This window comes from Aquila chrysaetos, chromosome 21 (assembly GCF_900496995.4).
Source record: "Aquila chrysaetos chrysaetos chromosome 21, bAquChr1.4, whole genome shotgun sequence".
Taxonomy (NCBI): Eukaryota; Metazoa; Chordata; class Aves; order Accipitriformes; family Accipitridae; genus Aquila; species Aquila chrysaetos.
In genome coordinates this window covers 3,175,192-3,187,516 of record NC_044024.1, presented here as the reverse complement: position 1 = coordinate 3,187,516, position 12,325 = coordinate 3,175,192, and the positions used below count along the sequence as shown (strand labels likewise).

Sequence of the window (12,325 nt, the reverse complement as noted above, 5' to 3'; positions counted from 1 at the left end):
TATCTTACTGAAGTCCACTGTAACAACTTAAAAGGCACCAAGAAGCATATTAATTATTTTTTATCGCCTATGCCTTAGTCAACCAAATGCAGGGAAAGGTAAGCCTCAAATAAAGTCATCTAAATATGTAAGTAAGTTTTGTACTTTGCCTCAATGGTTTAAATTCTAAATAAACCAGACATGGCTTTAATTAATTCTGTTGATTACAAACAGGCACTGTTGTCATTGCTTTGGGATAAAATAGAGCTGCATTGTAGAAAGTTAAGTTAAATTTACTGAGATAATTCTGGTTAGTACCAGGGGATTACAGCCCAGGGCCTCTTCTGAGAGTCTGATTCTACCCCCAGGCCTGGAAAGTGATGATTACAAAGGCACTGAGGGCAGCGATGAACTAAGTAGCTGTGACAATAAGCAAAACTTGATACTGAAGAGTGAGTCATGCTTGAAATGCCCCGGTTGTCAAGAGCACATTCTCTTACTGATCATTTAATAAAAACACTGGAAAATGTTAAAAAGTGGACCAAACAACCGGGGAAACAATTTCATATAGCTTCACTGTCCTAACACACTATATTAAAAACAAGAATATGCCATTAGTCATTGTACAAATGCAGTAAGTTTCTGTTTACTGACTGTTAATAATTTACTCCTGCTGAGTGTGGTGATGAGCCAGTCCAAGGTCGGTGTGAGGTTCTGGGACTGAAGGCAACAATAGTTTTCATAGTGGCATCACACTGCACCACTTGGCTATTCCTTTCTACAGTCCAGAACAAAACAGCACAAGTAAAAAAAACCCTAAAACTACTTGGACAACCTCAGTTATAATAAATTTGAGGGCACTATTACACGTTTAGTGTAGGAGAATGAAAACCAAAGGCAAGAGGGTAACCATTTTTTTTTTAAAAAGAGGTGCAAGGCTGTTATTTTTAGGGTTATAGTTAAAACCATTCCATAAATCCATGGAGAACAGGTCAGGAACTAGCAAGTTTCTGTGGTTCAGATAAGTTTTATTTACTGTTATCCTCAATGCCAGATACACTTTTTGCATATACAAGATGGGTGGTATGTAGAAGAAACTATTTAATTCAAGTGAAAAAGTAAATAAAGGATATATCCTGAAAAGGTATAAAAATTCAAGAAAGAGTCTATCCACTGTCACTATTTCTTTCTGTTAAATGTTCCATTAAGAATGAAACCAATGAAATACCAAGGCATTAAGGAACAGAATAAATAAATAGTCATATATTTCCTATCTTTCTTGCATCTTTTCATCAATTAATACTTGCACTTGTATGTCATCTCCGGTTTGTATTATAAATGTTTCAGTGCAGGAATATTCCTTTCTTTGCTTTTGAGATTGCATCTACACTTGAGATTATTTTGTTAAAAGGAAAAACCAGAACTAAAGTGGAAGTTAAATTTGACTTAAGTTATCTTTAAGTCTATTAAACTATGGATTCCCTTGAACCATTTATTTCATACATAGAATTTATTCAGTGCAATTTATATTTAATTTCTGATTTTAAAAATTGTATTATATTTTTTTACATCCGTGGGATAATCGGATTCCAGAACTAGTTGTAAAATTCTGTGCAAAACAGAATTATATTTTAAAATTTATTTTATACTTGTTATGCTGGCTTCTTCCTGACCAGTCTTTCTTACTGGACACCTAAAAAATCAACGTTTCCCATTTTGGTTCCTAAGGTACATTATTTTCACTATTTTCTAAGGTTATACAGGTAATATATTAATTTAACAGAATAAAGGTTCCTGTAAAAGGTTATGGTTAAAATGATGCCTTGGTTTTCCTCAACAGAAAAGAAGTTAAAAAACGTAAGTGATGTCTCACAGAGAAATATAACACTGAGTAGAATCTTCTCAATGATCTCATCTCTCCAAATATATCAACTCTCAGCAGCCTGTATTTCTACTATTTTATTTGCCACAGTTGCTGGAATTTGTTAAGTAAAATCATTCATGGGATAAACTGTAAGTACTCTCTGATTTGATAATTTGACATGACTCTGTTGATCTTGTTTCATGCATTGTCTTCCTAGATTTGTCAGGCTGGAAAAATATGAAAAAGCCCCAGACAGCTTAAGAGTTGACAAGTGAACCGTGGCAATTTATGCCCTCTTTGCATGTGCATATACTTCATGCACTTAGTGGGACTTTTTTTTTTTTTTTTTTTAACTTCACCCTGTCAACCAAATGCATAACTATGCCTTTGTTGCCAGAAGTCTGGTTTGGTGTTTGGGGTTTGTTTTTGTTTTTTTGTTTTTGTTTTGTTTGTTTTTTTTCCCCAGTGGATGATAGACAACAAAGTTCACTACTTCTGTAGCAAATAAGTTACCTTTCTGGTAACAAATGAAATAGCATCTTACTGTATAAATATAGTTGTGTATCACAGAGAATATGCACACAGTAACTTTATGATAGACTATAATTTCAGATAAAACCAATAATAAACCCTAAGGAAATCTACCAAAACAGTCACAAAAACTCACTCAACTGGAACTTCTCTTGCCAATTTTCAAACACATTTACAAACACGTTTGTGGCAGCACTAACACCGCTTAGGCAAATCAAAAAAGAATAGTCATTGTTATGTCAAGCTTGGAGTTTCAAACTGGTACTTAAAGGAATCTATTAAGATGACAGTGAGGTACTTTCCTCATTAGTCAAATGCGGCTACTGAATTTCACCCTACTGTAACCTTGTCCTATTGGATTTACCATGTTACTCTGGATAATTCACCAAACTCTCTGGGCATCCACTTAAAGGCAAGTACTAGCTGCTGCATACACCTGCTGCTTCCCGCAGTGACTGTGACATTATATATGCTTCAGCATGTGCAACCATGTACTATTCTCCAGATAGTCTTAGAAAAGTACAGGTAAGGGATGAAAAGCTGTAAAAATTAATTCAAGCCAGGATTTCTTAACATTTAATGCATGCTGTAAATTTTACCCAGTTGTTCAAGCTTTTACCCTAGCTTTCACCCAATGCTTGGCCCAAAAAGAAAGCTTTGGAGAAATTAAACATGCTTTATGAGCAAGAGAACGGAGTTTAGTATGGCCTGAAAAGGTATGGGTGGGTTTGGGGGGGTTTTAGAGGGGAATTTTTTTTTTAAGAGATGGGATGATTTATTGTGAAATTATGTAATTCTACTTCCACATACTCCTAAAGAAATCAGATCAAATAGGCCAAATAATACTGTTAAATGCCTGACTTATTTAATTATGTGTATTACTTATTTCTATTACTAAAAACTTCAGATTTTGCAGTGCTAACTTAGTATCTCCAGTATAACATCACAATATGTGACTGTAATGCACGTTCATTCATCACAGAGTGGTACAGCACTGTAATCACAAAATCTGCTATATTAAATGCAGTTGAACTGTTTGACTCCCAGAAGAACTATACTAATTCACGATGGTATTATTTAAAGCAGAATTTGATTAAGTTAATTTTGTAATTTAAACTAGTACAGAAAGCCAATGCAAATCCTACCTCCTGCGCATTAGGGATAAATTCACACCTGAATGCTAATTTGGATTGCGTATTGGATAATTGTAATTGTGTATTATAAAACTCCTTTGAACTCCTTTAGTGTAATTCTATAAGCCAGTGGCTCTCAAACTGTATTAAGGGGGAAATGGTAGTTCACAAGTCTATGGCAAATAGTCCATCAATTGTAGAACGGACGAGTTAGGTGGCTAGCCAAAAAAAGGAGATTTTGAAGACTTACAGCTCTGTACTAGTACTTCCTGGTGTAGTATTTTCCCCAGACAGAGCACTGCAGCTCTACTATTGCACCGTTCACTCCCATATACATCATGGTTTCATCCAGTCTCTGGGGCCTGCAGCTAATTCTGATGAGAAAATTGTTTTACTTGGGCTGCAACTTCTGAGCTTTTATGTGAGACCAATAAATTAGAGGACTGAAGCGGCCTCGGGCATGGACTATTTTTCCTGGATTTGAAACAAGTTTATAGGAACATAAAGGAAGAAGGGGAAAACCTGCTGTTTATGTTTACTTACAACACCATTGGGAATCTCCCTTTCACGGATTTCTATTTGAAAAGTACCTTTCATGTTCTGCACTAACTTACTTGGCTCTATTTGTTAAGGAACTGTTAAATTAGGATAGACAGATCTGACATAATTACTCTCCTGCTCACTTCTCCAGGAACTCTTGTTTAAGAGGGGCAATGTCTAACAGGGGCATATGTCTGAAATTTTTAGTCGCCAAGATATTTTGTTAGGTGCTAGCTTATTTGCAAGCGAAGATTGAAAGTAAATTGAAACTGTAAAAGATGCATTAATACTGGCCTACCATCTGATTTGGCCAAGATCTGTCAAGCAGACTAACATACCCAAAATTTAAGGAACACAGCTGAATGAACTTTAGTAATAAACAGGATGATTTAGGGAAAGCCTTGAGTAACTCGCTTGGTTATATTCCATACATAAAAATAGAGAGGATATGCACCCTGAAATTTGCTTATAATCAATAGAGATTTAATTCAGAATACTTCAATTTTCAAACAGTTTCTTTTTAAGAGAAATATTGTGTTAGAACCTTTTAGGTCTTTACTTGGAAAATATTGGTAGTGACCCTTACAAAAATCAATCATCATTCTGTTTCAGTGGGTAGCAGATATCTGTTATATTTTTTGAGTGAATGCAAAAGATTTAAGGGAGTTATTAAAATTGCAAAGTTAACCCAGTTATTCAAATCAAATGTGATCAAATTATTCAGCCTAAAATAGGAACTTTTTTAAATTTAGTAGTTGGAGTCCATGAGGAGATTGTAAATGCACTGCACTGCATACTTCAATCACATGAAAGTTTTAAATAAAGTAGATATTGTAAAACAACTGAATATTAAATTCAATGCTAATTTCCTTATGAGTATTAAAGCTATAAACAGGTTATGCATGGTATGGTAATAGATAAAGCACTTCTGGGAAATAAAGCCTTTAACAAGCCCGGAGTATCCCGTGACCGTGGCAAGCAAAAGATGAGCTCATCAATTTCATTATTAATTCATTTCTAAGAACACAACTATGCTCATGTAAGACCTGATAAAACAGCATGAGCATTAATTTTGCAAACCAAAGGCTGTCTGCACCATGCAACACAGCAGGCAAAATTCAGCTGCAACAGAGTAACTCTATCTGCTACACACAAATCAATTACTACCCATTGGTATACAATTCTTTCAACAGCAATGCAGTATTAAATGCAGATAAATATTGTGGAGTAGAAAAAAATTATTAAACAGTGAATCTGAAGTAAGAAACTGTAAAAAAACAACTGTTAAAACAAAAGCTGGTGGTAAATGCAGCTGAAGAAAGGGTATACGTTCCCCACATAGTGAATAAGGAAATGCTATGTTCCTCTCCGTATTAGAACTCCTTTACTTTTCAGCATGAAAGATCTACCCTTCTGTCAGCATAGAAAATCCAGTTAAATTTTGCAGTGACAGCAGGAGTGTGAGATACCATGCAGAGTATTTGCCCTATTTCCTCAGATTACATGGTTAGCAATTTGCTGGGAAGACAGAGATTTGTGAAATTAGTATTTTAAGTGCATTTTTCATCTATGAGTCTTGCTTACTCATTTCAAATTTCAGACAGGATATCTGGGAGAAGGAATTCCAGAAAGCATGTAAAATGCTGCAGGGGATGCCCAGGGATTTTACAGAGGTAGCATAGTAATCCATCATTTGGGTTGGGGAATGAATTACAGCATTTCTGAAGGAAAAATAATGTAAAAAATAGTTCACCCTTTGTCTTCTCTCATGGGAAGCAGATGCAAAAAGTCATGAAAAAGGCTCTTGTAATTCCAAACCACCATGGCAGTACAATATGAAAATACATCCTGGCACCTTTCCAACTGTTACTCTCCACGAAGGGTGTAAACTGTCATAAAGACAGCTTCCTTGGCTCCCCAGTGTAGAGAAATCAATGAATATTATAAGAGCCGTTTATTGAATGTATGTCAAGACTTCCCAAGTCAGAACATTTTATGGTATAATAGAAAGATATGATCAATGGCACTTCAACAAATCATGGCTATCAAAATAGCTAAAGTCAAGGGACAGACCATGCATAGTTAAAAATAGCAGAAGATGCTCACTTCGGTGAACAAATCTCAGCCACATTCCACAGCTGAACAATGGAACATTATTAAGATTGGAAAAAATATTTTTTAGCAAATTTATATCTTAAAAATGACAGCTAGCTACAGCGAGGTACTCCTGAGAACTGAACCTCATCCTCATCATCAGTAGATGATGAACTAGCCTGAACTGTTTTAATACAGCCAGTCTTACACATCAATACAGTATGTCTTGAAGGGTCATGTAAGCCACAGCATATAAATGTTCAATTTAAAAATAATTTTTAGACATTAGTATTCCAAAGAAAAAGTCCAGCTGTATCCTGAGGTAGTCATGTCTTTCTAAGTCTGTGAACAGAAAGAGCTAACTAAATATCAAATTTTCAGCAGTCTACACCAGGAAAGATTTAAGGCTTCAAAGTATGGTGACATTGTCCCATGTGTCCTTGCTTTTTACCTCAGCTGGGAATAAACAAATTACTGAAGTAACAGGAGGAGGTGGAACACTTGACTCTGCCTTTGAGGATCAAAGGTACCATCCCACCTTTATCTAACCTCTGCCTCCACCACTGAATCACAAAATAGAAGCACAGTGTAATTTAGGTTAGAAGACATCTCAGGAGGTCATCGGTTCCCACACCCCACCCACAGCAGGGCCACTTTAATGTGGGATCAGGTTGTTCAGGGCCTTGTCCAGTCAAGTTCTGAATGCCCTCCCAGCACATCCAAGGACATTTAAAAACACAGCAATGCCAACAATTGAACTTTGCTAGCCTCTGTTCCTTGTTGGGACAGCAGTGCGATGAATAAAATTAGTTACTACTGGGGTTTTTTTTCTTGTTGGGGTTTTTTTCTTGGGGGTGGACAGGGGAGAGCAGGGTTTTGTGGTGTGTTTGTGGTGGGGTTTTTTTGTTGGTTTTTTGTTTGTTTGTTTTCCCTCAAATTCTGGCATGAAAAGAAATGCATCTCATTAGTTCAATCCCATTCCTGTTAAAAGAATTGCTTCAAATTGCTTTTCTCTCATTTTAGGTCATGTCACATTACTGTGGATTGTCACTACAGCTAACTTTAAAATATCTTCTCCCATCATGTGGGTATACTCTTAAGTACGAGCTTTGGTGTGGCTGCATTGTTTTTATATACCAGAAACATTAATCCCACATTAATATTTCTAGCCTTGATTAACAAAAAATTTGAAGCGTGATAAACTTTATGCCCATTAACAAACAAAAATTCTAATGAACGTAGATGAGACCAACACAACTAACTTTCCTGTCACACCTTTGCAGAATTGTGACAGAAAATTTCAGCAAAGCAAGCCACATAATGTACTGTATGTACTAAAATTAATGGAGGACTAAGTGGACTAAGTACTGATAACACTATCAATCAGCATTACATCATGCTCATAGAGTATATTTCTACGTGAGATGAAATATTATTTTCAATTACTGCAGTACCACGATAAAGAATATAACACGATAAAGAGGAAACATAACTTACCTATTCATTTCTTCAAGGCAGTCTGTTGCAAAGTAGAAGCTCTTTATTTTGGGGTGGCATGCTTTGAAGGCACTATAAAATAAACACAAAGAATAAAAAATACCTTTTCTTTCAAACAGTTTGTCTACAAATACAGAAGACTGACCTGCTCTATGATTCTTTAGCATGTTACAGGTTTCATAGGCATTTGAATCTTCCTGTGGAATGGATGGAATCCATACGGATCTCATCAAATCTACATTTGCGAGCCAAACCAGTACTTTGTAAAAATTTCAAAAGCCCTTGAATGACTTAGAAATATCATTCTTTTCAATAACTACTAATGTTGTACATCTAAAAAATTCTTGGATGAATTGGAAAATCTTGTTGAGTATATTTAAGTACATTGTAGTTTTATTTCCAAAGATCAACTAAAGGAATAAGAGTTTGATCCCTCCACCTCTTCTCATATATTTAGATGACTGTGTTTTGTGTCCTACTCAAAGAAATATAGAGGGCTGCCAACTTATGTAACTGTCTCATATCTTTATTGTAACTTTGATTCTGAAGATATACATGAAATTATCCAAATTTTGTTTGATGTTAATAAATGAGGAAGAGGAGGAATATAAAGATGAATAACCAGCCAGTAACTGCATTCAACTGGAGATGACATTTAAAATACAGCACGCTCAAATTCTCTTAGTCATAAGACTGTAAGATCTCTAGAATAAACTTAAATAAAGGAATGTTTCCTAAATTTGGTACAATATATTTTTAATCGCTAGTTATAATCTTCATTCAATTTGAGTTTAATAGAAGCAATATGGAAAGTTCTAGGGAATATAAATGGCACATTTGCTTTGTATGGAAATAGATAATAATAAAGCAGTTCCTCAGATAGTCTTAACTCTTTAAATAGTCACTTCTAATTCCAGCAATTGCTTTGTCAAGTTACTCTAAAACCAACCATATCCCAAGTACTTTTCATCTTAATCTACTAATCTTTGCTGTGTTTTTCGTGCAATCAACACAAGTCATCAATAGTTAGTTATTGCTTCTTCATCTTCCACCTAGCAAATAACAGAGTTGCCAATATTTAAATTTAAACCTTATGTTTATTGTTACATCATAATATGTGGTCAATTCTATGTATCTCACTATTTTTTTTTATTGCACAGTCTGTTCTCAGAGATACCTTTTGATTCAAGAAGTCTTAGCTGATTGGGGTTTCCCCCACCACCCCGTGGTGATTTTAAATTTATGCAAAGTTTAATTTATAGACTGAAGTTCTCTGAAAAGTGCAAGTTAAATTAGAAATCACCGGAATAGTTCCAAAAGTGTATCACAACAGTTTTAATTTTAAAAGTCTGTACTGTTTTACTTGTGTAACTAGTACAATATTAGTAGTACAGTATACTATATTCTTTTCTACGCTGACCTGAGGTACTGGATAGCAGCATGACAAACGGTAGTTGTAAGACTGCCACTGCTCTGTGTGTTGCTAATATTCCTTCTCCTTCCTCAAATGTCAATTCCCTCACCAGCCACTTGGCCAGTGTAATTCAATTCTGGCTGATTTCAGGAGACAAGGTCTGATTCTCACTTTAGGCTGGCTATATACAGACATGACTACGTTGCATTGTAGTCTATTCAGACTACATGCATGAGATAATAGTCAAGCTCAACATCTGAAAGCATGGGTGATTATAGTTCACATAAAAATGCTTTTTATTAATGCTTTTATATAGTATAATCCCTAAGCTCTCCCTCAGTTGAGCAGTTATTTGAAAACTGCTAAAAACAATAATCATATTTTTAACAAAATTTTTGTGTGAATATAATTAAAAGGAGTATTGCTCTCAAGGAAACCACAAACTCAGAGCATTACAGACTATTATTTTGATTAGTTGGCAAATGTTAAAAAGACGCCACATTATCATTTGTAACATTTATGCTAAAATACTGACATTTATATGGTAATTACTAGATGTAAGAATTAAATTAGGAATCATTACACATGGCATTATGAAGAACCTGTGATGCAATGTTTCCGCTATTAATAGCTTAAATGCAAATAAGTGTCTTATTAATTACTGTGATTTATTGCAGTTTTCAGAGACAAAAATGAAACCTGAGGAAGCTTCACTTGGGCATACTGATTTTCTTATATATATATAATTAATACAAATGCATACAGTAATGGGCTTTCCTCATTCTACAGAAGAATGAGATAACAGCAGAGTTGTATTTATGTGCAGTCTCTTTTTTCATGAGATTAGAAGTATATTAAGGGTAAGTTTACCTTTGCACAGAGGGTCATCATAAACCATCTTAATTCCATAACAGAAGACTTGAGATATTTAAGTATTGTTTTGGCATCTGGACATTGTTAATGTCAACTGCAGGTTCTCATCTCCCTAGCTACTTGTATTTTGCAAAAGAATATAGTGAGTACATGGGAAATCCCGAATAGGGAGGAAACTTCGCTGATGTCCACTAGATGGCATACGCTTGTTAATTATATCTACTGAACGGTAAGATTTTAATGCAAGAGATTTTGATCATTATATAAATATAGTTTTAAGTATACTCTGATCAAGTTTATTATTTCTTTTACCCGAATAGTATAATATGATTTTGGTGTCAAATATTCTTATCATTCTTAGTCTCCTTAATGCAGAACTTTTTACTCCCCTTATGCCTGCTGAGTACCAGCAACTCCAACTGCTCTAGCAAAACAGATAGCTGTCTGTAAGAAATGTGAAATAGTCCTGTATATGTCTTTATACACACACATATATTCAAGTGTTATATTATACATTGTTACACAGTAATTGAAAACCAGAAAATTTTTAATACTCAAAACATAAAGACATTACTAAACAAATAGTACTGCACTGTTATACTCTTTAAGCATGATACACTAGTTTCATGGATGTATTTTTTGCTGCGATGTCAGCACACTGTTTTCAGTTGGTCTGAACTCTGTGCAACATCTCCACTTTCTAGTGTTCCATTTGCCTAACCGTTTTCCAGTTCTGAGATTTAAGTATTTGCTTGAATTGGAGAGGATTATGTGGTGGATCTAAAGATTCTAATCCTCGATTAATCCTGTTAGAATATCACATGATGGAGTTTCTGCTTATAAATAGGATTATTTTCCTAGACAGGAAATTTACATACATAAAAGCATTAAAAGCCAATATTGGGGTTTCAAAGTCAACCTTTTAAAAATTAGAATATGTCAGAGTTAGCACAATAAACAGAACTTAAATTTGGCTCCACTATGCTCTTGTAATGTGATACAACCTATGATTATGTATTTGAGTATTACGTTCTCACAGGAACCCCACCTCAATTCAGGTCCAGAGAGTGGACTTGCTAGAGAGGTGAAACAGGATTATGCAACACGTAAGGCTACTTTCTGTAGGACTCCTGTCTCAGTTGTTATGGAATTTGTGAATGTGTCATAAAACACAGAAAGAGCAAGAATTTTTTCAAGGGTATGCCAGTTAAATGCTGTAGGTCTTCCTGCTTATGCAAAGGGGTTCTCATGCGCTAAGTCACAGCAAACAGGCTTAATAACTGCTTACTACATGAATGTTCCTTAATATCTTTTTGCCTGATATTCTGATAATTTACTGAAATGGTGAGCACTTACAGCTGCAATAATATATTGTACTGTTACATATTTACATACTCTGAAGAAAACATGTCTTTATTGTTATGAAATGGAGATCTCAATTCTACGGAAACTTTTGATTTAAATGTTTTGCAGTTCTGTTTGTAGGCTGCAAAATGTGACAACAAATCCATCTTCATCTCTCAGAAATGTCACAAAGATTAATATTAGGTAAGCATTTAGATACACTAGCATTAGGAACTGCAGAAAAGTCTCCAGGGAAATAATTCTCGATGTATAGAGAAATATGAGTAATGCAGAAGAGCAATAAGTATATTTTCACCTTTGGCTTGTTTTGGAGGGCCCCAAACTGGATGCAAGTAATCTAGATGTGGTGTAATGAGTACCAAGTATAAGGGAATAATCACTTCCTTCACCTATTGGCTGCACTCCAGTTAACACAGCCCAGGAGGCTGTTAGCCTTCTTTCCTGTGGGGCCTGCTGGTGGCTCAAGTCTGGGTTGCTGTCTACCAAGACTGTCAAGTTCATTTCAGAAGTAATAAAAATTACTGAAAGTGTAGCAACCTTTAAGGTATAACTTCATGTCTACCTATACTATATCAATGACATTTATAAAGAATTGTGATTGCACAGTTTCAATACAAAGTGCCAACAGTATGGCATATGCTCTCATAAATTTAAGACCTAAATTTGCATTAATTACGCAATGAAAATTTTCACTAGGTGGAGATTTTTGAAAGTTCAGGCAAAGCAATAGTTAACAATGATTAATTATATATGTAGTTCCATTAATCTTTAGTCTTGTGGATCAACTTCATCATGGGACATTATAATTATCAGTATCTTTGAAAATAACACAATATTCATGTCATGCCACATCACACAAAAACTTAAATAACTAAGATTTCTAATGCAGTATGATCATTTTTAATCATGAAGATGCAGGTGTTGCCTAAAAGCAGTGGAAAGTTTTTCAGTGTCAACGCAAGAAACCTCCTCTCGCAGGGACAAGGTCATTCTACATCCAAATATAGCCTGGAGAGCTAAACCACTCTGAGATAA

General features: G+C 35.0%; 1 protein-coding gene across 3 annotated transcripts in view; it reads right to left on the bottom strand.

Moving 5' to 3' along the window:
- Nucleotides 1-12,325, bottom strand: part of LOC115333553 (connector enhancer of kinase suppressor of ras 2-like) — a 212,381-nt gene that overhangs the window by 8,838 nt on the left and 191,218 nt on the right. For all 3 annotated transcript variants that reach the window (XM_029996622.1, XM_029996623.1, XM_029996624.1), the window contains exon 19: nucleotides 7,639-7,710. In XM_029996622.1, the coding sequence (XP_029852482.1) occupies nucleotides 7,639-7,710 (72 nt within the window). The remainder of the gene's footprint in view (nucleotides 1-7,638; nucleotides 7,711-12,325) is intronic.